The sequence below is a fragment of the Ranitomeya variabilis genome, chromosome 6 (genome assembly GCF_051348905.1).
Source record: "Ranitomeya variabilis isolate aRanVar5 chromosome 6, aRanVar5.hap1, whole genome shotgun sequence".
Taxonomy (NCBI): domain Eukaryota; kingdom Metazoa; phylum Chordata; class Amphibia; order Anura; family Dendrobatidae; genus Ranitomeya; species Ranitomeya variabilis.
Window position 1 is genome coordinate 440721158 of NC_135237.1, and position 26457 is coordinate 440747614.

At 41.4% G+C, this 26457-nt stretch overlaps 1 protein-coding gene across 1 annotated transcript in view; it reads right to left on the bottom strand.

Annotated features, from left to right (window-relative positions):
- The window catches only part of LOC143781221 (ras-related protein Rab-10-like), a 105717-nt gene that overhangs the window by 31938 nt on the left and 47322 nt on the right, over window positions 1–26457 (bottom strand). Inside the window, exon 2 of the mRNA XM_077267708.1 lies at window positions 22051–22111. Within this exon, the coding sequence (XP_077123823.1) occupies window positions 22051–22111 (61 nt within the window). The remainder of the gene's footprint in view (window positions 1–22050; window positions 22112–26457) is intronic.

Below are 26457 nucleotides of genomic sequence, written 5' to 3' on the forward strand. Positions count from 1 at the left end.
CTGACTGACAACTTTCCTCCATGGTATAAAAAGAAGAAATGTGCCTTCAGGAGCAAAATCATCTTCATGCTGACAATGCACCATCTCATGCTGCAAAGAATACCGCTGAGTCATTGGCTGCTATGGGCATAAAAGGAGATAAACTCATGGTGTGGCCACCATCTTCCCCTGACCTCAACCCTATAGAGAACATTTGGAGTATCATCAAGCAAAAGATCTATGAGGGTGGGAGGCAGTTCACATCAAAACAGCAGCTCTGGGAGGCTATTCTGACTTCATGCAAAGAAATACAAGCAGAAACTCTCCAAAAACTCACATGTTCAATGGATGCAAGAATTGTGAAGGTGATATCAAAGAAGGGTCCTATGTTATCATGTAACTTGGCCTGTTAGGATGTTTTGGAGTTAAATAGCTTTTTTGTTCAGTGAATGTGACCTCCTAATGCTGCAAATTCCACAAATGAGCATTTTCAGTTCTTTAAAACATATCAAATGTTTAGAAATACTACTGTGCCTAATAATTTAGAACAGTGCATTTTAAGTTTTTATTCATTTTGGAGATTATACTGTTATCATTGGGAGGTTTCTTCAATAATATTTTATGTATACTCTAACGGGTGATGACTTTTATTAGACTGACTGTCATTTGCACCGACCATTTAGGAAAATCAGAGAAAAATGTCATTTGCATAATAATTTGGAACATAGTGTAGTATATAGCACAGGCCTGTTTGTCTGCTATATACTACATGGCTCCTATATACTACGTGGCCTGTGCTATATACTATGTGGTTGCTATATGCATACATACATACATATTCTAGAATACCCGATGTGTTAGAATCGGGCCACCATCTAGTATATAGATAGAGAGGGAGAGAGGTATAGATATATACACACATATCTTTTTTCATAATGAGGCTTTGTTCAGTATATATAGATAGATACACACACATATATATCATTTTTCTTAATGAGGCATACAATTAATACTGCAGATTTTTCTTTCAAATTTTATCACTGCATCTAATAGGAGGGGAGAAATCTGTGGCAAGTGGCAGCATCTGTGCAACAAAAACTGCAAAATTGTGATGTGATTTTCTTTCCCAGCTTGATTTTCCGCAGTTGAAAATCAACAGCAAAATATGATCGCCTAGATCAGCCACATTAAAACGTATCCTAAATGTTCATCAATTAAAAAAAAATAATTTTGGAAAATTATCTCTTATCTGGAGATCACCAAACACAGCCTAATCATAACTATCAAAAAGCGCTGGTGGAAGTGGAATAAATGTATTTTCTAAATATTCTCCCAGAAATTGTAGATAATGAACTACAGGATATTTATACAGTAATAGTAATACAGGAGGTCTATGTTTACATTAATAATAATACAGGAGGTCTATGTCTGCAGTAATAATAAAAATAATAATAATAATAATACAGGAGGTTTATGTCTGCAGTAATAACAAAATAATACAGGAGGTCTATGTCAGAACTAATCACTAGTCTACAAAAACAAATTCTGGCATGGGTACTGAATTCAAATCTGATCTTATAATTTCTCTATCACATCACGTTTTTGCGCTATAGGTATATAGCCTATTTTCATGAATTCCATGATAAATATAAGTAGTGTATAAAAAGTGCCGGTTTATACGGTTCACTAAGGTAAATTTAGTTTAATTTGGGTGGTTAATTTGTGATTTGAAAATAGTTAACTTTCTTTTGGGTCTGCAAGGAGGGTACACAAAACACCCTTGTTTTCTGTGCTACTGGGGCAGTAGAGCTACAGCAGAGCATTGGGTGAAAACTAAATGGCCTCAGCGACAGAGTTTGGCATCTGGCGATAAGAATGTCATCCATGATCCTCTAGTGGATAGGAAGAACATTGTCTTTCCTCCCTTACACATACAACTTGGATTGATGAAGTAGTTCGTCAAAGCTCTCAATCACAGTGGAGAATGCTTTAACTACATATGTTCCACGTTTCCTGGTCTTAGTGAAGAGAAGAAAAAGGCTGGAATATTTGATGGACCTCAAATAAGAACACTTCTGAGAGACCCAAATTTTATCACATCAATGAATGAGACAGAAGAAAGAGCTTGGAATGCATTTTGTAATGTGGTGCAGAATTTTCTAGGGAATAAGAAAGCAGACAACTATGAAGAGATTGTGGAAGAGCTACTAATGAGTCTGCAAAATCGTGGATGTAGAATGAGTATCAAGATTCACTATTTACACAGCCATTTGGACTTCTTTCCAGAGAACCTTGGGGATGTGAGCGAGGAACAAGAGGGGCGTTTTCATCAGGACATTAAAACAATGGAAGAACGGTATCAAGGCCGGTGGGACTCACATATGATGGCTGACTATTGCTGGAGCTTAATGAGAGACAACCCAGAAGCTGTACATCACAGATCAGCCAAGAAAAGAAAGTTCAAATAACTGCCATTTGTCATTCATTGTGTGCCATATATATGTGTTTTTACATTTTGTAGTTTAACCCCTTAGTGACAGAGCCAATTTGGTACTTAATGACCGAGCCAATTTTTACAATTCTGACCAGTGTCACTTTATGAGGTTATAACTCTGGAACGCTTTATCGGATCCCGCTGATTCTGAGATTGTTTTTTCGTGACATGTTGTACTTCAAGTTAGTGGTAACATTTCTTTGATATTACTTGCGATTATTTATGAAAAAAATGGAAATATGGCGAAAATTTTTAAAATTTTGCAATTTTCAAACTTTGTATTTTTATGCCCTTAAATCAGAGAGATATGTCACAAAAAATAGTTAATAAATAACATTTCTCACATGTCTACTTTACATCAGCACAATTTTGGAAACAATTTTTTTTTTTGTTAGGCAGTTATAAGGGTTAAAAGTTGACCAGCAATTTCTCATTTTTACAACACCATGTTTTTTTTAGGGACCACATCACCTTTGAAGTGATTTTGAGGGGTCTATATGATAGAAAATAACCAAGTGTGACACCATTCTAAAAACTGCACCCCTCAAGCTGCTCAAAACCACATTCAAGAAGTTTATTAACCCTTTACGTACTTCACAGGAACTAAAACAATGTGGAAGAAAAAAATGAACATTTTACTTTTTTTTGCAAACATTTTACTTCAGAACCATTTTTTTTAATTTTCACAAGTGTAAAAACAGAAATTTAACCACAAATTTTGTTGTGCAATTTTTCCTGAGTACACCGATACCCCATATGTGGAGGTAAACCACTGTTTGGGCGCACCGCAGAGCTTGGAAGTGAAGGAGCACCGTTTGACTGTTTCAATGCAGAATTGGCTGGAATTGAGATCGGACGCCATGTCGCGTTTGGAGAGCCCCTAATGTGCCTAAACAGTGGAAACCGCCCACAAGTGACACCATTTTGGAAACTAGACCCCCCAAGGAACTTATCTAGATGTGTGGTGAGCACTTTGAACCCCCAAGTGCTTCACAGAAGTTTATAACGTAGAGCCGTGAAAATAAAAAATCGCATTTGTTTTCACAAAAATGATTTTTTCGCCCACAAATTCTTATTTTCACAAGGGTAACAGGAGAAATTAGACCACAAAAGTTGTTGTGCAATTTCTCCTGAGTACGTCGATACCCCATATGTGGAGGTAAACCACTGTTTGGGCGCACCGCAGAGCTTGGAATTGAAGGAGCACCGTTTGACTTTTTCAATGCAGAATTGGCTGGAATTGAGATCGGATGCCATGTCGCGTTTGGAGAGTCCCTGATGTGCCTAAACAGTGGAAACCCCCCACAAGTGATACCATTTTGGAAACTAGACCCCTTAAGGAACTTATCTAGATGTGTGGTGAGCACTTTGAACCCCCAAGTGCTTCACAGAAGTTTATAACGTAGAGCCGTGAAAATAAAAAATCTCATTTTTTCTACAAAAATGATCTTTTTGCCCCCAAATTTTTATTTTCACAAGGGTAACAGGAGAAATTAGACCACAAAAGTTGTTGTGCAATTTCTCCTGAGTACGTCGATACCCCATATATGGGGGTAAACCACTGTTTGGGCGCACCGAAGAGCTTGGAAGAGAAGGAGTGTCGTTTTACTTTTTCAATGTAGAATTGGCTGGAATTGAGATCGGACGCCATGTCACGTTTGGAGAGCCGCTGATGTGCCTAAACAGTAGAGACCCCCCACATATGACACCATTTTGGAAACTAGACCCCTTAAGGAACTTATCTAGATGTGTGGTGAGCACTTTAAACCCCCAGGAGCTTCACAGAAGTTTATAACGTAGAGCCGTGAAAATAAAAAAAATCGAATTTTTTCTACAAAAATGATCTTTTTGCCTCCAAATTTTTATTTTACCAAGGGTAACAGGAGAAAATGGACCCCAGAAGCTGTTGTACAATTTGTCTTGAGTACGCCGACACCCTATATGTGGGGTAAACCACTGTTTGGGCGCATGGCTGAGCTCGGAAGCAAAGGAGCGCCATTTGACTTTTCAATGCAAAATTGACTGGAATTGAGATCGGACGCCATGTCGCGTTTGGAGAGCCCCTGATGTGCCTAAACAGCAGAAACCCCCCAAAAGTGACCCCATTTTGGAAACTAGACCCCCCATGGAACTTATCTAGATGTGTAGTGAGAACTTTGAATGCCCAAGTGCATCACAGAAGTTTATAATGCAGAGTCGTGAAAATAAAAAATATATATTTTTTAACAATAAAGATTTTTTAGCCCCCAAGTTTTTATTTTCACAAGGGTAATAAGAGAAATTGGACCCCAAAAGTTGTTGTCCAATTTGTCCTGAGTATGCTGGTACCCCATATGTGGGGGTAAACCACTGTTTGGGCACACGGCAGAGCTCGGAAGGGAAGGAGTGCCATTTTGGAATGCAGACTTTGATAGAATTGTCTGCGGGCGTTATGTTGCGTTTGCAGACCCCTAATGTACCTAAACAGTAGAAACCCCCAACAAGTGACCCCATTTTGGAAAATAGACCCCCCAAGGAACTTATCTAGATATGTGGTGAGAACTTTGAATGCCCAAGTGCTTCACAGAAGTTTATAATGCAGAGTAGTGAAAATAAAAAATATTTTTTTTCCCACAAAAAAGATTTTTTTAGCCCCCAAATTTTTATTTTCACAAGGGTAACAAGAGAAATTGGACCCCAAAAGTTGTTGTCCAATTTGTCCTGAGTATGCTGGTACCCCATATGTGGGGGTAAACCACTGTTTGGGCGCACGGCAGAGCTCGGAAGGGAAGGAGTGCCATTTTGGAATGCAGACTTTGATAGAATTGTCTGCGGGCGTTATGTTGCGTTTGCAGACCCCTAATGTACCTAAACAGTAGAAACCCCCAACAAGTGACCCCATTTTGGAAAATAGACCCCCCAAGGAACTTATCTAGATATGTGGTGAGAACTTTGAATGCCCAAGTGCTTCACAGAAGTTTATAATGCAGAGTAGTGAAAATAAAAAATATTTTTTTTCCCACAAAAAAGATTTTTTTAGCCCCCAAATTTTTATTTTCACAAGGGTAACAAGAGAAATTGGACCCCAAAAGTTGTTGTCCAATTTGTCCTGAGTATGCTGGTACCCCATATGTGGGGGTAAACCACTGTTTGGGCGCACGGCAGAGCTCGGAAGGGAAGGAGCGCCATTTTGGAATGCAGACTTTGATAGAATTGTCTGCGGGCGTTATGTTGCGTTTGCAGACCCCTAATGTACCTAAACAGTAGAAACCCCCACAAGTGACCAAATTTTGGAAACTAGACCCCCTAAGGAACTTATCTAGATATGTGGTGAGAACTTTGAAAGCTCAAGTGCTTCACAGAAATTTATAATGCAGAGTAGTGAAAATAAAAAAATATATTTTTTTCCAACAAAAAAGATTTTTAGCCCCCAAGTTTTTATTTTCACAAGGGTAACAGGAGAAATTGGACCCCAAAAGTTGTTGTCCAATTTATCCCGAGTACGCTGATGCCCCATATGTGGGGGTAAACCACTGTTTGGGCGCACGGCAGAGCTCAGAAGGGAGGGAGTACCATTTGACTTTTTTAGCGCAAAATTGTCTGTCGTGTTTGGAGACCCCCTGATGTACCTAAACAGTGGAAACCCCCCAATTCTAACTCCAACCCTAACCCCAACACAGCCCTAACCCTAATCTCAACCCGATCCATAATCCTAATCACAACCCTAACGATAATCACAACCCTAACCCCAAAACAGCCCTAATCTCAACCCTAACCATAACCCTAATCAAAACCCTAAATCCAACACACCCCTAACCCTAATCCCAACCCTAACCCTAATCCCAACCCTAATCCCAAACGTAACACTAATCCCAACCCTAATCCAAACGCTAACCCTAATCCCAACTCTAACCCTAACTTTAGCCCCAACCCTAACTTTAGCCCCAACCCTAACCATAACTTTAGCCCCCGTCGTCACAAAAAAAGTTCAATGTAACCTTTTTTTTGTACGTCGCGTCCGCCATTTCCGCGGATGCGTGGCCGTAACACTGCCCCCTCCTCCCCAGGACATAGACTGGGCAGCGGATGCGTTGAAAAACTGCATCCGCTGCCCACGTTGTGCACAATTTTCACAACGTGCGTCGGTACATCGGGCCGACGCATTGCGACTGCCCCGTACCGACGCAAGTGTGAAAGAAGCCTAAGGCTACTTTCACACTAGCGTCGTACTCGGCCCATCGCAGTGTGTCGGGCCGACGTACCGACGCTAGCGTTGTAAGCGCCGCACAACGGGTGCAGCGGATGCTGTTTTTTCAACGCATCCGCTGCCCCATTGTGAGGTGCGGGGAGGCGGGGGCGGAGTTCCGGCCACGCATGCGCGGTCGGAAATGGCGGACACGTCGCACAAAAAAGTTACATGTAGTTTTTTTTGTGTCGACGGTCCGCCGAAGCACGACGCATCCGTCGCACGACGGATGCGACATGTGGCAATCCGTCGCAATGCGTCGCTAATGCAAGCCAATGGAGAAAAAACGCATCCTGCAAGCACTTTTGCAGGATGCGTTTTTTCTCCAACGACGCATTGCGACGGAAGCCAAAAAACGCTAGTGTGAAAGTAGCCTAACTCTAACCCTAGCCCTAACCCTAACCCTAAATTTAGCCCCAACCCTAACCCTAACTCTAACCCTAACTCTAACCCTAACCCTAACCCTAACTCTAACCCTAACTCTAACCCTAACCCTAACTCTAACCCTAACCCTAACCCTAACTCTAACCCTAACTCTAACCCTAACTCTAACCCTAACCCTAACCCTAATTTTAGCCCCAACTTGTCTTCTCCTGCCGGCCGGCAGATGGCAGCAGATGGCGGGCGCACTGCGCATGCGCCCGCCATGATGAAAAAGCCGGCTGGCAGGAGAAGACAGAAGAGGACCCAGGGACCCCGGGTGAGTATGATAGGGTCCCCGAATCCCCCTATTTCTCTGTCCTCTGATGTGTAATTAAACTGTTAATTACCGGCGATCGCAAAGCAGGGGTCGGTGCAAACCGACCCCGATCATGTTCTTTGGGGGTCTCGGCTACCCCCGGCAGCCGAGACCCCAAAGAACATCCGGGTGCGATCACATCGGAGGACAGAGAAATTAAACGGCAAATCGCGTTTTGTTTTTTTTTGTTGCGACCGCCGGTAAACGGTTAATTACCGGCGATCGCAACTCGGGGGTCGGTAAAAACCCCCCGAATCATGTTCTCTGGGGTCTCGGCTACCCTCGGCAACCGAGACCCCAGAGAAAATCCGACTCTGGGGGGCGCTATTCACTTTTTCCACAGCGCCGTTAATTAACGGCGCTGTGGATTAAGTACCCTTAGCGGCCGCCGTTAAAAGGCGTATCGGCGGTCGTTAAGGGGTTAATTCTGTAAGTATATTTGACTTGCTGTACATAGACTTTGTAATCTTTGTTATTCCTTGATTAAAAATATACAAAATGTAGTACCGAAAATCATGTGTTTTTATCATTAACCCCTTAAGCCCCGAGGGTGGTTTGCACGTTAATGACCGGGCCAATTTTTACAATTCTGACCACTGTCCCTTTATGAGGTTATAACTCTGGAACGCTTCAACGGATCTTGGCGATTCTGACATTGTTTTCTCGTGACATATTGTACTTCATGTTAGTGGTAAAATTTCTTCGATATAACTTGCGTTTATTTGTGAAAAAAACGAATATTTGGCGAAAATTTTGAAAATTTCGCAATTTTCCAACTTTGAATTTTTATGCCCTTAAATCACAGACATATGTCACACAAAATACTTAATAAATAACATTTCCCACATGTCTACTTTACATCAGCACAATTTTGGAACCAAAATTTTTTTTGGTGACGGAGTTATAAGGGTTAAAAGTTGACCAGCAATTTCTCATTTTTACAACACCATTTTTTTTTAGGGACCACATCTCATTTGAAGTCATTTTGACGGGTCTATATGATAGAAAATACCCAAGTGTGACACCATTCTAAAAACTGCACCCCTCAAGGTACTCAAAACCACTTTCAAGAAGTTTATTAACCCTTCAGGTGTTTCACAGGAATTTTTGGAATGTTTAAATAAAAATGAACATTTAACTTTTTTTCACACAAAATTTATTTCAGCTCCAATTTGTTTTATTTTACCAAGGGTAACAGGAGAAAATAGACCCCAAAAGTTGTTGTACAATTTGTCCTGAGTACGCTGATACCCCATATGTGGGGGTAAACCACAGTTTGGGCGCATGGCAGAGCTTGGAAGCAAAGGAGCGCCATTTGACTTTTCAATGCAAAATTGACTGGAATTGAGATGGGACGCCATGTTGCATTTGGAGAGCCCCTGATGTGCCTAAACATTGAAACCCCCCACAAGTGACACCATTTTGGAAAGTAGACCCCCTAAGGAACTTATCTAGATGTGTGGTGAGCACTTTGACCCAACAAGTGCTTTACAGAAGTTTATAATGCAGAGCCGTAAAAATAAAAAATCATATTTTTTCACAAAAATTATCTTTTCACCCCCAATTTTTTATTTTCCCAAGGGTGAGAGAAGAAATTGGACCCCAAAAATTGTTGTGCAATTTGTCCTGAGTACGCTGATACCCCATATGTGGGTGTAAACCATTGTTTGGGCGCAGGGCAGAGCTCGGAAGGGAAGGAGCGCCATTTGACTTTTCAATGCAAAATTGACTGGAATTGAGATGGGACGCCATGTTGCATTTAGAGAGCCCTTGATGTGCCTAAACATTGAAACCCCTAACAAGTGACACCATTTTGGAAAGTAGACCCCCTAAGGAACTTATCTAGATGTGTGGTGAGCACTTTGACCCAACAAGTGCTTTACAGAAGTTTATAATGCAGAGCCGTAAAAATAAAAAATCATATTTTTTCACAAAAATTATCTTTTCACCCCCAATTTTTTATTTTCCCCAAGGGTGAGAGAAGAAATTGGACCCCAAAAATTGTTGTGCAATTTGTCCTGAGTACGCTGATACCCCATATGTGGGTGTAAACCATTGTTTGGGCGCAGGGCAGAGCTCGGAAGGGAAGGAGCGCCATTTGACTTTTCAATGCAAAATTGACTGGAATTGAGATGGGACGCCATGTTGCATTTAGAGAGCCCTTGATGTGCCTAAACATTGAAACCCCTAACAAGTGACACCATTTTGGAAAGTAGACCCCCTAAGGAACTTATCTAGATGTGTGGTGAGCACTTTGACCCAACAAGTGCTTTACAGAAGTTTATAATGCAGAGCCGTAAAAATAAAAAATCATATTTTTTCACAAAAATGATCTTTTCACCCCCAATTTTTTATTTTCCCAAGGGTAAGAGAAGAAATTGGACCCCAAAAATTGTTGTGCAATTTGTCCTGAGTACACTGATACCCCATATGTGGGTGTAAACCATTGTTTGGGCGCAGGGCAGAGCTCAGAAGGGAAGGAGCGCCATTTGACTTTTCAATGCAAAATTGACTGGAATTGAGATGGGACGCCATGTTGCGTTTGGAGAGCCCTAATGTGCCTAAACATTGAAACCCCCCACGAGTGACACCATTTTGGAAAGTAGACCCCTTAAGGAACTTATCTAGATGTGTGTTGAGCACTTTGACCCAACAAGTGCTTCACAGAAGTTTATAATGCAGAGCCGTAAAAATAAAAAATCATATTTTTTCACAAAAATGATCTTTTCACCCCCATTTTTTTATTTCCCCAAGGGTAAGAGAAGAAATTAGACCACAAAAGTTGTTGTGCAATTTGTCCTGAGTACGACGATACCCCATATGTGGGTGTAAACCATTGTTTGGGCGCATAGCAGAGCTCAGAAGGGAAGAAGCGCTATTTTACTTTTCAATGCAAAATTGACTGGAATTAAGATGGGATGCCATGTTGCGTTTGGAGAGCCCCTGATGTGCCTAAACATTAAACCCCCCCACAAGTGACACCATTTTGGAAAGTAGACCCCCTAAGGAACTTATCTAGATGTGTTTTGAGAGCTTTGAACCCCCAAGTGTTTCACTACAGTTTATAACGCAGAGCCGTGAAAATAAAAATTATTTTTTTTTTCACAAAAATGATTTTTTAGCCCCCAGTTTTGTATTTTCACAAGGGTATCAGGATAAATTGGACCCCAAAAGTTGTTGTCCAATTTGTCTGGAGTACGCTGATACCCCATTTGTGGGGAGGGACCACTGTTTGGGCGCATGACAGAGCTCGGAAGGGAAGGAGCGCCATTTGGAATGCAGACTTAAATGGATTGGTCTGCAGGCGTCACGTTGCATTTGCAGAGCCCCTGATGTACCCAAACAGTACAAACCCCCCACAAGTGACCCCATATTGGAAACTAGACCCCCCAAGGAACTTATCTAGATGTGTTGTGAGAACTTTGAACCCCCAAGTGTTTCACTACAGTTTATAACGCAGAGCCGTGAAAATAATTTTTTTTTTTTTTTTCACAAAAATGAAATTTAGCCCCCAGTTTTGTATTTTCACAAGGGTATCAGGATAAATTGGACCCTAAAAGTTGTTGTCCAATTTGTCCTGAGTACGCTGATACCCCCTATGTGGGGGGGAACCACTGTTTGGGCGCATGACAGAGCTCGGAAGGGAAGGAGCGCCATTTGGAATTCAGACTTAAATGGATTGGTCTGCAGGCGTCACGTTGCATTTGCAGAGCCCCTGATGTACCCAAACAGTACAAACCCCCCACAAGTGACCCCATATTGGAAACTAGACCTCCCAAGGAACTTATCTAGATGTGTTGTGAGAACTTTGAACCCCCAAGTGTTTCACTACAGTTTATAACGCAGAGCCGTGAAAATAAAAATTATTTTTCTTTTTCACAAAAATGATTTTTTAGCCCCCAGTTTTGTATTTTCACAAGGGTATCAGGATAAATTGGACCCTAAAAGTTGTTGTCCAATTTGTCCTGAGTACGCTGATACCCCCTATGTGGGGGGGAACCACTGTTTGGGCGCATGACAGAGCTCGGAAGGGAAGGAGCGCCATTTGGAATGCAGACTTAAATGGATTGGTCTGCAGGCGTCACGTTGCATTTGCAGAGCCCCTGATGTACCCAAACAGTACAAACCCCCCACAAGTGACCCCATATTGGAAACTAGACCTCCCAAGGAACTTATCTAGATGTGTTGTGAGAACTTTGAACCCCCAAGTGTTTCACTACAGTTTACAACGCAGAGCCGTGAAAATAAAACATATTTTTTTTCCCACAAAAATGATTTTTAGCCCCCCAAATTTTTATTTTCCCAAGGATAACAAGAGAACTTGGACCCCAGAAGTTGTTGTTCAATTTGTCCCTAGTACGCTGATACCCCATATGTTGGGGTAAACCCCTTTTTGGACGCACGGGAGAGCTCGGAAGGGAAGGAGCACTGTTTTACTTTTTCAACGCAGAATTGGCTGGAATTGAGATTGGACGCCATGTCGCGTTTGGAGAGCCCCTGATGTGCCTGAACAGTGGAAACTCCCCAATTCTACCTGAAACCCTACCCCTAACCGTTTACTGAACATTTTCTGACAGTCATAAGTGCCACGTATATAAGTGCCACGTATATAAGTGCCACGTATTTAAGTGCCACGTATTTAAGTGCCACGTATTTAAGTGCCACGTATTTAAGTGCCACGTATTTAAGTGCCACGTATTTCAGTGCCACGTATTTCAGTGCCACGTATTTCAGTGCCACGTATTTCAGTGCCACGTATTTCAGTGCCACGTATTTCAGGCACTGAAAAATACGTGGCACTTAAATACGTGGCACTTAAATACGTGGCACTTAAATACGTGGCACTTAAATACGTGGCACTTAAATACGTGGCACTTAAATACGTGGCACTTATATACGTGGCCACTGAAATATCGTGGCACTTATATACGTATATACGTATATAAACGTATATTTCAGTGCCACGTATTTCAGGCACTGAAAAATACGTGGCACGTAAATACGTGGCACGTAAATACGTGGCACTGAAATACGTGGCACTTAAATACGTGGCACTTAAATACGTGGCACTTAAATACGTGGCACTTAAATACGTGGCACTTAAATACGTGGCACTTAAATACGTGGCACTTATATACGTGGCCACTGAAATATCGTGGCACTTATATACGTATATACGTATATAAACGTATATTTCAGTGCCACGTATTTCAGTGCCACGTATTTCAGGTTAGGGGTAGGGTTAGGGGTAGGGTTAGGGTTTTTTGTTTTTTTCTTGTTTTCTTGTGTTTTTCTATAAAAACGCATGCGTTTTACCGCGTTTACATGCATTTTTTCACACATGCGGTTTTTTTAAAAAACGCATGCAGATAAAAACGCAAGTGTGAAACCAGACTAAAAGACGCTTTTTATAGCAAAAAAGTTTTTGTGTCTCCACATTTTGAGACCTATAATTTTTCCACATTTTGGTCCACAGAGTCATGTGAGGTCTTGTTTTTTGCGGGACGAGTTGACGTTTTTATTGGTAACATTTTCGGACACGTGACCATTTTTTATCACTTTTTATTCCGATTTTTGTGAGGCAGAATAACCAAAAACCAGCTATTCATGAATTTCTTTTGGGAGAGGCGTTTATACCGTTCTGCGCTTGGTAAAATTGATAAAGCAGTTTTATTCTTCGGGTCAGTACGATTACAGCGATACCTCATTTATATCATTTTTTTATGTTTTGACGCTTTTATACGATAAAAACTATTTTATAGAAAAAATAATTATTTTGGCATCGCTTTATTCTGAGGACTATAACTTTTTTATTTTTTTGCTGATGATGCTGCATGGCGGCTCGTTTTTTGCGGGACAAGATGACGTTTTCAGCGGTAACATGGTTATTTATATCCGTCTTTTTGATCGCGTGTTATTCCACTTTTTGTTCGGCGGTATGGTAATAAAGCGTTGTTTTTTGCCTCGTTTTTTTTTTTTTTTTCTTACGGTGTTTACTGAAGGGGTTAACTAGTGGGCCAGTTTTATAGGTTGGGTCGTTACGGACGCGGCGATACTAAATATGTGTACTTTTATTGTTTTTGTTTGTTTTTTTTAGATAAAGAAATGTATTTATGGGAATAATATTTTTTTTTTTATTATTATTTATTTAGGAATTATTATTATTTTTTTTTTTTACACATGTGGAAATTTTTTTTTTTACTTTTTTACTTTGTCCCAGGGGGGGACATCACAGATCGCAGATCTGATAGTGTGCACAGCACTCTATCAGATCGGCGATCATACTTTCACCGGAGCAGGCTGCAGCTTTCATCTGCAGCCTGCTCCGACCCGGAAGTGCTCCCTGCAGGACCCGGATACAGCCCCTCGGCCATTTTGGATCCGGGGCCTGCAGGGAGAAGACGTTCGGTACGAGGTGAGTACATCACCTTGTACCGATCGTCTCAGGGAAGCCCGCAGGGAGCCCCCTCCCTGCGCGATGCTTCCCTGTACCGCCGGTACACCGCGATCATGTTTGATCGCGGTGTGCCGGGGGTTAATGTGCCGGGGGCGGTCCGTGACCGCTCCTGGCACATAGTGCCGGATGTCAGCTGCGATATGCAGCCGACACCCAGCCGCGATCGGCCGCGCTCCCCCCGTGAGCGCGGCCGATCGCGTATGACGTACTATACCGTCACCGGGAATTAAGGCCCACCCCACCTCGACGGTGTAGTACGTCATATGGGATTAAGGGGTTAAACATTAGGAGTAATTTATCAAAAATGTAACATCTCGAAATCCTGATGTGATAGCCAAAAACGGAGTTCATGTTCGTAATCAGCAGCCAAAATTGAATTAAAATATGTTTTAAAACCTTTTGCCAGAAAAATTGCGTTGACCAGTGTAATAATACAGGAGGTCTATGTCTGCAGTAATAATAATAATACAGGAGGTCTATGTCAGCACTAATAATACAGGAGGTCTATATCTGTGGTAGTAATAATACAGGAGGTCTATGTCTGCAGTTATAATAGTAATACAGGAGGTCTATGTCTGCAGTAATAATAGTAATACAGGAGGTCTATGTCTGCAGTTATAATAGTAATACAGGAGGTCTATGTCTGCAGTAATAATTATAATAATACAGGAGGTCTATGCCTGCAGTAATAATAGTAATACAGGAGGTCTATGTCTGCAGTAATAATTATAAATAATACAGGTCTATGCCTGCAGTAATAATAGTAATACAGGAGGTATATGTCTGCAGTAATAATTATAATAATACAGGAGGTCTATGTGACGGGGTGTACGGCAGAGCAGGAAGGGACAACAGATCCAACGAGATTTGTTAAAGCAGGGAGCATACAACATCAAATATCCATAATGTCCTTCAAGTCCACGAGAAGTCCACAATAAGTCCAAGTAAAGAAATAGATCTGGAGGTGCTTTCCAGTAATCCCGCACCCGATAAACAAAACAATAGTCCTTCCACGAGTCCAACAGAACAGATTTGGGGGCACCTCCCGATAATCCTTGTGCCAGCTAACAAAGCAATAGTCCACACGAGTCTAAGGGATCCCAAAACAAATCTCACGAACGACGATATATGTCCTCAGCTCAAGTCTCGCCCCGTTCGCTTCCGCAGCCACAGATGGACTTGGGGTCTTTCCTCAGCTAAGAATCCCCACTCCTTCTCCTTTAAGGATCAACTCACATCTGATCTCAAAAATAAGAATGGATTGTCTGAGCTCCTGGGATCCGCCCATGAAGGGGGGTAGGGGTCACACCTTCTATTCAATGGTTGGGTCCACCAGAAGATTCCAGACTGGTCGGCTCCGCTTAGTCTATCTAGTATGTATATTTGACTAGCCACCTGCTGTGAGGAAGAATGGCTATTCTTCACTAGTGGTGTTGACAAAGCTTAATTACATTATAGCTTAGGGCTGCAAGTATTGGGGAAGGAGACATATTGTTACAGGTGACTCCCAGCACAAGAAAATACATAAATTACAGCTAATAGAAACCAGAGAACAGTTACATACATCAAATGGCATATTATTCAAATACAGGACAGGGCAAAAGTACATATCATGACAGTCTATGTCTGCAGTAATAATAGTAATGCAGGAGGTCTATGGGTACTGTCACACAGTACCATTTTGATCGCTACGACGGCACGATCCGTGACGTCGCAGCGATCGTATGATTATCGCTCCAGCGTCGTAGACTGCGGTCACACGTTGCAATCACGGCGCTGGAGCGATGCCGAAGTCCCCGGTAACCAGGGTAAACATCGGGTAACTAAGCGCAGGGCCGCGCTTAGTAACCCGATGTTTACCGTGGTTACCAGCGTAAACGTAAAAAAACAAACAGTACATACTTACATTCCGGTGTCTGTCCTCCAGCGTCTCAGCTTCTCTCCACTGTGTAAGCGCCATAGCCGGCAAGCACAGCGGTGACGTCTGACGTCACCGCTGTGCTCGCTTTCCGGCTGGCAGACGCTCACACAGTGGAGAGAAGCTGAGACGCTGGAGGACAGACACCGGAATGTGAGTATGTACTGTTTGTTTTTTTACGTTTACGCTGGTAACCACGGTAAACATCGGGTTACTAAGCGCGGCCCTGCGCTTAGTTACCCGATGTTTACCCTGGTTACAAGCGAACACATCGCTGGATCGCTGTCACACACAACGATCCAGCGATGTCAGCGGGTGATCAAGCGACGAAAGAAAGTTCCACACGATCTGCTACGACGTACGATTCTCAGCAGGATCCCTGATCGCTGCTGCGTGTCAGACACTGCGATATCGTAACGATATCGCTAGAACGTCACGAATCGTACCGTCGTAGCGATCAAAATGGTACTGTGTGACAGTACCCTATGTCTGCAGTAATAATTATAATAATACAGGAGGTCTATGTCTGCAGTAATAATAGTAATACAGGAGGTCTATGTCTGCAGTAAGAATTATAATAATACAGGAGGTTTATGTCTGCAGTAATAATTATAATAATACAGGAGGTCTAGGTCTGCAGTAATAATTATAATAATACAGGAGGTCTATGTCTGCAGTAATAATTATAATAATACAGGAGGTCTATGTCTGCAGTAATAATTATAATAATACAGGAGGTCTATGTCTGCAGTAATAATAGTAATACAGGAGGTCTATGTCTGCAGTAAGAATTATAATAATACAGGAGGTTTATGTCTGCAGTAATAATTATAATAATACAGGAGGTCTATGTCTGCAGTAATAATTATAATAATACAGAAGGTCTATGTCTGTGGTAATAATAATAATACAGGAGGTCTATGCCTGCAGTAATAATTATAATAATAATAATACATGAGGTCTATGTCTGCAGTAATAATTATAATAATACATGAGGTCTATGTCTGCAGTAATAATTATAATAATACAGGAGGTTTATGTCTGCAGTAATAATTATAATAATACAGGAGGTCTATGTCTGCAGTAATAATAGTAATACAGGAGGTCTATGTCTGCAGTAAGAATTATAATAATACAGGAGGTTTATGTCTGCAGTAATAATTATAATAATACAGGAGGTCTAGGTCTGCAGTAATAATTATAATAATACAGGAGGTCTATGTCTGCAGTAATAATTATAATAATACAGGAGGTCTATGTCTGCAGTAATAATTATAATAATACAGGAGGTCTATGTCTGCAGTAATAATAGTAATACAGGAGGTCTATGTCTGCAGTAAGAATTATAATAATACAGGAGGTTTATGTCTGCAGTAATAATTATAATAATACAGGAGGTCTATGTCTGCAGTAATAATAGTAATACAGGAGGTCTATGTCTGCAGTAATAATTATAATAATACAGGAGGTTTATGTCTGCAGTAATAATTATAATAATACAGGAGGTCTATGTCTGCAGTAATAATTATAACAATACAGGAGGTCTATGTCTGCAGTAATAATTATAATAATACAGGAGGTCTATGTCTGCAGTAATAATTATAATAATACAGAAGGTCTATGTCTGCAGTAAGAATTATAATAATACAGGAGGTTTATGTCTGCAGTAATAATTATAATAATACAGGAGGTCTATGTCTGCAGTAATAATTATAATAATACAGGAGGTCTATGTCTGCAGTAATAATTATAATAATACAGGAGGTCTATGTCTGCAGTAATAATAGTAATACAGGAGGTCTATGTCTGCAGTAATAATTATAATAATAATACAGGAGGTCTATGTCTGCAGTAATAATAATAATACAGGAGGTCTATGTCTGCAGTAATAATAATAATAATACAGGAGGTCTATGTCTGCAGTAATAATAGTAATACAGGAGGTCTATGTCTGCAGTAATAATAATAATACAGGAGGTCTATGTCTGCAGTAATAATAATAATACAGGAGGTCTATGTCTGCAGTAATAATAATAATACAGAAGGTCTATGTCTGCAGTAATAATAGTAATACAGGAGGTCTATGTCTGCAGTAATAATAATAATACAGGAGGTCTATGTCTGCAGTAATAATAGTAATACAGGAGGTCTATGTCTGCAGTAATAATAATAATACAGGAGGTCTATGTCTGCAGTAAGAATTATAATAATACAGGAGGTCTATGTCTGCAGTAATAATAGTAATAATACAGGAGGTCTATGTCTGCAGTAATAATAATAATAATACAGGAGGTCTATGTCTGCAGTAATAATAATAATACAGGAGGTCTATGTCTGCAGTAATAATAGTAATAATACAGGAGGTCTATGTCTGCAGTAATAATAGTAATAATACAGGAGGTCTATGTCTGCAGTAATAATAGTAATACAGGAGGTCTATGTCTGCAGTAATAATAATAATACAGGAGGTCTATGTCTGCAGTAATAATAATAATAATACAGGAGGTCTATGTCTGTGGTAATAATAGTAATACAGGAGGTCTATGTCTGCAGCAATAATTATAATAATACAGGAGGTCTATGTCTGCAGTAATAATTATAATAATACATGAGGTCTATGTCTGTGGTAACTGAAGTACTTTATCTATAAACATACATCCAAATTAGCAAACTACGTCCTCGTCAGCATCCCACATGGAGAGATTGGATTCTATGCCGCTATACAGTAGTAGATAATTCTACAATGTTGTCACTTCATTAATAACCAGATATCAGATGATGGCTACTAATAGAAACCGATCTAATTAGGATGATCCTTTAGGAACAAGAGACCATTTGTATGAAAGCTCACCAGTCCTTGTTCATACTAACGTGATGGCTTGAGAGCGCAGCGGTAACACAGGACCAGGCTGCTGCCACCTCACCCATCTCACTGTTACAGGCTACAGAATTTTTAGTTTGTTCAATGACTTGACACTAATGCACCAATGATTTCCTAAATTACTTTTCTTGTTATTTGTAATATTCCTGTGGCTGCCAATGCAACTGCAGCCAAGCTCTGGGGCACAAGGTAAATGTAAAGATTTGGAGCAGTGGGAGATAAACCGAGACGTGACACTTGTATTATTTCACCACAATACGGTTACCATTTTATACGTGGGCGAAAAATTCAAAAATTAGTGGATCTATCACCAGATAATACAAACTAAATGCATTATTAAATAGACTAGATAAGACTGATGTACCGTACTTACTTTGAAATCCATGAATGATTTTCAAAATGGCGGTAACATTTTAGAAGTCCAGTTATAGACAGAGAGCTCATGAGGCCAAGTGTAATGAGTCTCTGCTCACACAGCCTGTCTGACAGCTGCAGCTTGTTCTGAGCCATGTGAGATCTCAGCAGCAGCAGGGAGGAGGGACATTGAGGAGCTGTCAATCAGGCCAAATGGGTGGAGACTGAAGTTAACTTCAATTAAAAGCGGTTGTTTGGGATTCAATAAATAGGAATGACTTACTTTTTTTTTTAGAACCAGCACAACACTTGTCCATGGGTTGTGTCTGGTATTGAAGCTCAGCTTTAATCAACACTGATCACACATCTAAGCTGTCTGTGCGTACCTGATTAAACTTCGGCCAAAGCCAACAATTTTGTCCGGACGTTTTGGGAACACGGATGTGTGAATGAAGCCTAAAGTGTGTGCCCACCTGAATTCAGCATTTACACTGCAAGATAATCATGAATGGGCATTCTTAATAACAAACGCCTCACAATTATGTTGCAGTGTAAAAAGGAAGCCGATCACCATCAGGAGATCTTTTGCACAGCACAAATTGTGATCATTCTCTGCATTTAAACAACCACCAGTTTACAGATCGACGATAATATGAGGCCACCAGTCAGTCCATGTAAACAAATCCGAAGGAGCAATTGTTACAGTGCCGCTTTCTATCACAATCAGGCTCCTGTTAAAGGGAACCTATACTCAAGATTTTTGCTATGTAATTTGAGATCAGCATGATGTAGGGGCCGAGACCCTTATTAGAGGGATGTGTCACTTACTGGGCTGCTTTGTGCAGTTTTCATAGAATCCCTCTTTTCTCTGCTTTAGATGTAGCAGTGATGAGAATGCTGAGCTCTGTATAACCCCGCTGACACCCCTGTGTACACTGTGCGTTATCAGCAAGCTGCTAATCAGTGGTAGGGTTATACAGATTAGCCTGACTTTCCAGCACGTGAGACCCAATCAGGCAGCGATAATCTCTTGGTAAATAGTATTGATACTATAACACACAGCCAAATAAATAACACATCCCTAGAATCAGGATCTCCTGCCCTATGTTATGCTGCTCTTGTATCAAACATCAAAAACCTGCTGACAGATTCCCTCTAAGAGATTGCATACAATTAAATCCATTTGGGGCTAGAAACTTGCAATTAGACTGCAATGGCATATCTACTGAGTGAAAAGGGGCTTAAAAGTACGCTAAAAAAATGCTCATATTTAGCAATCTCCTAATTTAAATGTTTTTTTTTTAACCAAAACACTCTTTAGGTTTGGAACACCTGCACTAGCAGTCAAAAGTTGAGAAGAAAATGCCTTTACAATAACCAGTCAATTTATACTCACTGCCTTATCTTATAAAAACAGCAGCTGTAACTGTGAGCCGCCTGGTGTGACTGTGAGCCGCCTGGTGTGACTGTGAGCCGCCTGGTGTGACTGTGAGCCGCCTGGTGTGACTGTGAGCCGCCTGGTGTGACTGTGAGCCGCCTGGTGTGACTGTGAGCCGCCTGGTGTGACTATGAGCCGCCTGGTGTGACTCAGAGTCGCCTGGTGTGACTCAGAGCCGCCTGGTGTGACTGTGAGCCGCCTGGTGTGACTCAGAGCCGCCACGTGTGACTCAGAGCTGCCTGGTGTGACTCAGCCGCCTGGTGTGACTCAGAGCCGCCTGGTGTGACTCAGAGACGCCACGTGTGACTCAGAGACGCCACGTGTGACTCCGAGCTGCCTGGTGTGACTCAGAGCCGCCTGGTTTGACTGTGAGCCGCCTGGTTTGACTGTGAGCCGCCTGGTGTGACTCAGAGACGCCACGTGTGACGCCACGTGTGACTCAGAGCCGCCTGGTGTGACTGTGAGCCGCCTGGTGTGACTATGAGCCGCCTGGTGTGACTATGAGCCGCCTGGTGTGACTCAGAGTCGCCTGGTGTGACTCAGAGCCGCCTGGTGTGACTGTGAGCCGCCTGGTGTGACTCAGAGCCGCCACGTGTGACTCAGAGCTGCCTGGTGTGACTCAGCCGCCTGGTGTGACTCAGAGCCGCCTGGTGTGACTCAGAGACGCCACGTGTGACTCAGAGACGCCACGTGTGACTCCGAGCTGCCTGGTGTGACTCAGAGCCGCCTGGTTTGACTGTGAGCCGCCTGGTTTGACTGTGAGCCGCCTGGTGTGACTCAGAGACGCCACGTGTGACGCCACGTGTGACTCAGAGCCGCCTGGTGTGACTGTGAGCCGCCTGGTGTGACTCCGAGATGCCACGTGTGACGCCATGTGTGACTCAGAGCCGCCTGGTGTGACTGTGAGCCGCCTGGTGTGACTTAGAGACGCCACGTGTGACTCAGAGCTGCTCCGAGTACACCAAACCACAGGACATGTTCAATATTTCCATTACTATTTAGAGCAGCTGGTGTACTGTTAAAGGGGCATACTCGTCATTTAATCTTATGGCCCATGGCTGGCATACATGATATCGCACGTCACAACTTGTGGGCTTAGCGCCGGTCCACAGGAAGAAGGTACCAATGAGATGTCAGCTACCGACTGTGCAGAGAACTGCCATATCAGCCAACAATCCGGGCTGTTTAGCTCACAGATATATCAGGTCATTCATGGTATACAAATAGAAAAACAGTTGAAATCCAGATCACGTAGTTGTAATGCAGTTCATGGACATTATCCTAGGGCGGCGCAGGGATGGAAGCTGTGTCAACAGCAAGAAGAGGTGCAAATGTTGGGTGTATCCATCATCACGTCCATCAAGTCTTGTTCATAGGTACTTTTTATTACACAATTAGGTTACATTGAAAAAACAAAAATAATGGACACATGGTAGCCATTTACCAACCAATTAAAAATAGCATAGCCTCTCATGAGAACCAGAGGTAATTGTGATATTAGATACTGAGCGAAAAGCAATTGCTGGTACCAGAGCTGTACGTGCTAATATGCTGCACATTCTTACCAGATCTGAAGCTTTAATGGACTCTCGTCAATAAAAACCGTCTTTGTCTTAAAATCAATGCCTGAAAATATGAGAAACCATGGTAAGAATTCTCTGCAGTTACTGTATTTAGCAGGATGAACAAAAGGCACCAAAAAACTTATTATCACTTCCAAAACCGATATTCTTTTATTAATCAGGAGGAACTGATGTCTTCTAAGCACAAGTGATCATACCTTGTCCATCAGTCACCTGACGCTGCAGCCAATCAGTGGGATCATTGGTCAGGTGACTGATAAAAGGCAGCACTAGAGAAGCGAGGGATTTAACAGGTAAGTAATATATTTCTTTATTTCTTCTATATTTAAAAAAAAAGTCCTGGAGAACCTTTCTAAAAAGGAGCTGCTGAGCCCTAATTTTACCAAAAGTTCAAAAAGCTAGAAAATAACAGCTCGCGATCCTAGCTTCCAGTAATAACACATTGATTTATCACCGCTGCAGGTAATCACTGATGTCACTGTTGCAGCCAGTGATACACATTCCTCAACAATAAAGGAAAAGTCATGGAATTATAGAAATCACAGGATGGATAGACAAGTTTTTTTTTTCATAAACTAGTTTGTTTATTAATTGAGAACAGCATATAGTTACAACATTTCTAAATACAACCAAACAGGTAGTTTTCATTATAGTGCTACAGTCTATAGTGATACTGTCAGAAGTTTTAAAAAAATATCAAGATAATATGTTAACGTCAAATTACATATCAGAAGACCCCTTTTTTAATAAAAAGTATGTCATATTAACATATTAACTTGCAATCAAGTTGGGCTTTGTCAAGCCTGACGAAGAAAAGAAAATAACTTTTATTAGTAGAAAATTATAACAGAAAAGTCAAGACGAGATCCTAAGGGGAGAGGAAGAGATGAGCAAGGTTTATGAATCCACCCAGATTCAGGTATGTACAAGTACAATATATGGGGTCTTCATCACGACAGAAGGATTGAGGAGTATGCTGGGCAATCTCTGAATAAAATCCATCCTTGCCAAGTATGGAAAAAGTTGTCTGAGCTAATTTTATTATGACCAGAGAGTCTTTCCATTCTACACAAAAAAAAATCCATTTCAAGAGACCATTCTTGGATAGATGGAGTGATTCTAGAATACCAGTGTCTGGAAACGACTGTTCTAGTTGCGGATAAACAGTGTGTCAGCAATCCTCTTTTGATAGATTTAAAAGACCCTGGTATCGTGAAAAATTCAGGAGGCCGGCCCCCTTTGAGATTTAGATCTAGCCAAAAATTTAATGGCCAGTCTCGATCTTTTTGATCTCCAAATGAAATTGTTACAGACTGTATTTAGTTGCTTAAAAAAGGAACAGGGGAGTGCAACTGAAATACATAAAGCATTTTCGGAAGAATGTCCATCTTTAATAATTTAATTGAAGAAAACAACCGGGTGCCCCTGGTAGTCACCTACAATCCAAATCTAGAGGTGCTAAGGGGAGCTGCACAGAAATTACAACCTTTACTACAAAAAGATGCCTGCTTACAATCCATTTTTCCGGACCCCCCACCACTGTGTTTTAGGCAGCCCCCAAATCTAAGAAGTATCATTGTCAGAAGCTCCCTGTCCTCTCAAACAGCAGCAGGAACCTTTCCTTGCAACAAGAAAAAATGTAAAACCTGTCCATTTATAATGACCACGGGCATGATAAAGATCCCCAATTCACATCAGGACTACAAGATCCCAGGTACCTTCAGCTGCGTCACTTCTAATGTGGTGTACCTAATTATTTGTACTAAATGTCCAACTGGGGGTCTGTATGTGGGGGAGACAGGGCTAAAACTGAGAATAAGGATGAACTCTCATCACCACACAATAAGAGAAAAAAGAATAGATGTACCTGTGGCAATACATTTTTGTCTCCCTGATCATAGCACCATGGACATGAGATTACTTGTATTAAAAGGGTAATTTCAAATCTCAGAGAGACAGAAGAGTCTGGGAATATAAACTGATGACGACACACTCAGTGCAGGAATGAATGTGTCGCATGGATTTATGTCTTTTTACATCAATTAAGGAATTTGCTCCTCAGACGGTGTGGGGGCATCACAACACAGAACCAGACCCCAATCAGAGGAAAATAAAACATTCACACTCCCTATCTATGAACTGTTCCAATATTTATGGACACAACTGTTTATCACTCTCACATAATGGTAGTTCTGATTCAGGTCACCTGTCTTATCTATGGCATTATTTCTGGGCTGTATTGTGCATAAATATGTGATTCTCGTAGTCTGCGTAGTCTCGAAAGCTTTCAATTTGTTACCAACTTTTCAGTTAGCCATTACAAGGTATCAGCCACTGAGGACTCTCAATTCTAAATATTTTTCCATCTTTAATATGTTAATTCTACCGAACCAAGATAATTGTGTTTTGTCATAAGCCTTTTGCTCAGCTTTGACACGACTGAGCAAAGACTCATGATTCAAATGGAAGAGCTGGGACAAGTCTGAGGGCAATTGGACCCCAAGATATTTCATAGAACCATTACACCAATGGAAAGGAAAGGACCCCTTTAACAATTATGCCTCCTCCTGTGGGATATTGACATTCAAAATCTCTGACTTAGAAAGAGTTACCTTAAAATTACTCAGTCAACTATATGTCTCAAATTCTTTCAGAATAGAGGGCAGTGATGTTTTAGGACTAGTGATGTAGAATAGGAAGTCATCTGCGTATAGCGCCAATTTGAGATTCGTGTCTGACTGGGATTCCTTGAATGTTGGAGTTTTTCCTGAGGGCCATTGCCAGATGTTCCATCACAATAATGTACAATAATGGGGAGAGTGGACACCCCTGTCTTGTTCCATTCGACACTCCAAAAGATTCTGAATAGGTGCCACTGCAACGGACCTCGGCAGAGGTGTCTTGATTAGTGATGAGCGAGTGTACTCGTTGCTTGGGTTTTCCCGAGCACGCTCGGGTGGTCTCTGAGTATTTATGACTGCTCGGACATTTAGTTTTAATCGCCGCAGCTGAATGATTTACAGCTACTAGCCAGCTTGATTACATATGGGGATTCCCTAGCAACCAGGAAACCCCCACATGTACTCAGGCTGGGTAGTAGCTGTAAATCATTCAGCTGCGGCGATAAAAACTAAATCTCCGAGCACTAACAAATACTCGGAGATCACCCGAGCAACGAGTACACTCGCTCATCACTAGTCTTGATATAAAGCCAAGATTTTGTTGAGAATGTTGGGACCTAAATTGATTTGTTTAAGAGCACTATGTAGAAATGGCCAGCTAACCCGGTCAAATGCTTTTTCAGCAGCAACCGATAGAATGCATGCTAGGATCTTTTTCAATTTCGTATAGGACATAAGCAGAGTTTTAATCGTGGTGTCTCTTGCCTCCCACTGGGGCACAAATCCTACTTGATTGTTGTACACGATATGATGCATCATGGGGGCTAATCTGGTCATTATGATTTTAGAGAAAAGTTTAACATTAATGTTAAGGATATTGGCCTGTAACTAGAGCATAATGTTTGGTCTTTCCCAGGTTTTGGTATCACCGAAATATGGGCTTCCAGAGTTTGTCTGGGAAAAGGGTTTGAAGTCGAAACTGAATTAAATACTTTGATTAATAATGGTGTTTATTGCATAGCAAATGTTTTACAAAATTTGGCAGAGTAATCATCTGGACCTGGGCATTTATTAGATGGGGAGCTTTTGATAACCTGAAGTACCTCCTCTTCTTCAGATGATTGCTCTAGGGATGCCTTTGAGTCATCCGGTATTGAAGGCAGAGCAGTGTCTTTCATGTATTGATCAATTTTCAAATGAAGTTGGGTCGGTGAGATATCTACATATTGGCCCTTAACCCCTTCACCCCTGGAGCTTTTTCCGTTTTTTCATTTTCGTTTTTCGCTCCCCTCCTTCCCAGAGCCATAACTTTTTAATTTTTCCGTCAATATGGCCATGTGAGGGCTTATTTTTTGCGGGACGAGATGTACTTTTGAACGATACCATTGGTTTTACCATGCCGTATAACTTAAAACGGGAAAAAAATTCCAAGTGTGATGAAATTGCAAAAAAAGTGCAATCTCACACTTGTTTTTTTATTTGGCTTTTTTGCTAGGTTCACCAAATGCTAAAACTAACCTGCCATTATGATTCTCCAGGTCATTACGAGTTCATAGACACCTAACATGTCTAGGTTATTTTTTATCTAAGTGGTGGAAAAAAAATCCAAAGTTTGCAAAAAAAAATAAATAAATAAAAATTGCGCGATTTTCCGATACCCGTAGCGTCTCCAATTTTCGTGATCTGGGGTCAGGTGAGGGCTTATTTTTTGCGTGCCAAGCTGGCGTTTTTAATGATACCATTTTGGTGTAGATACGTTCTTTTGATC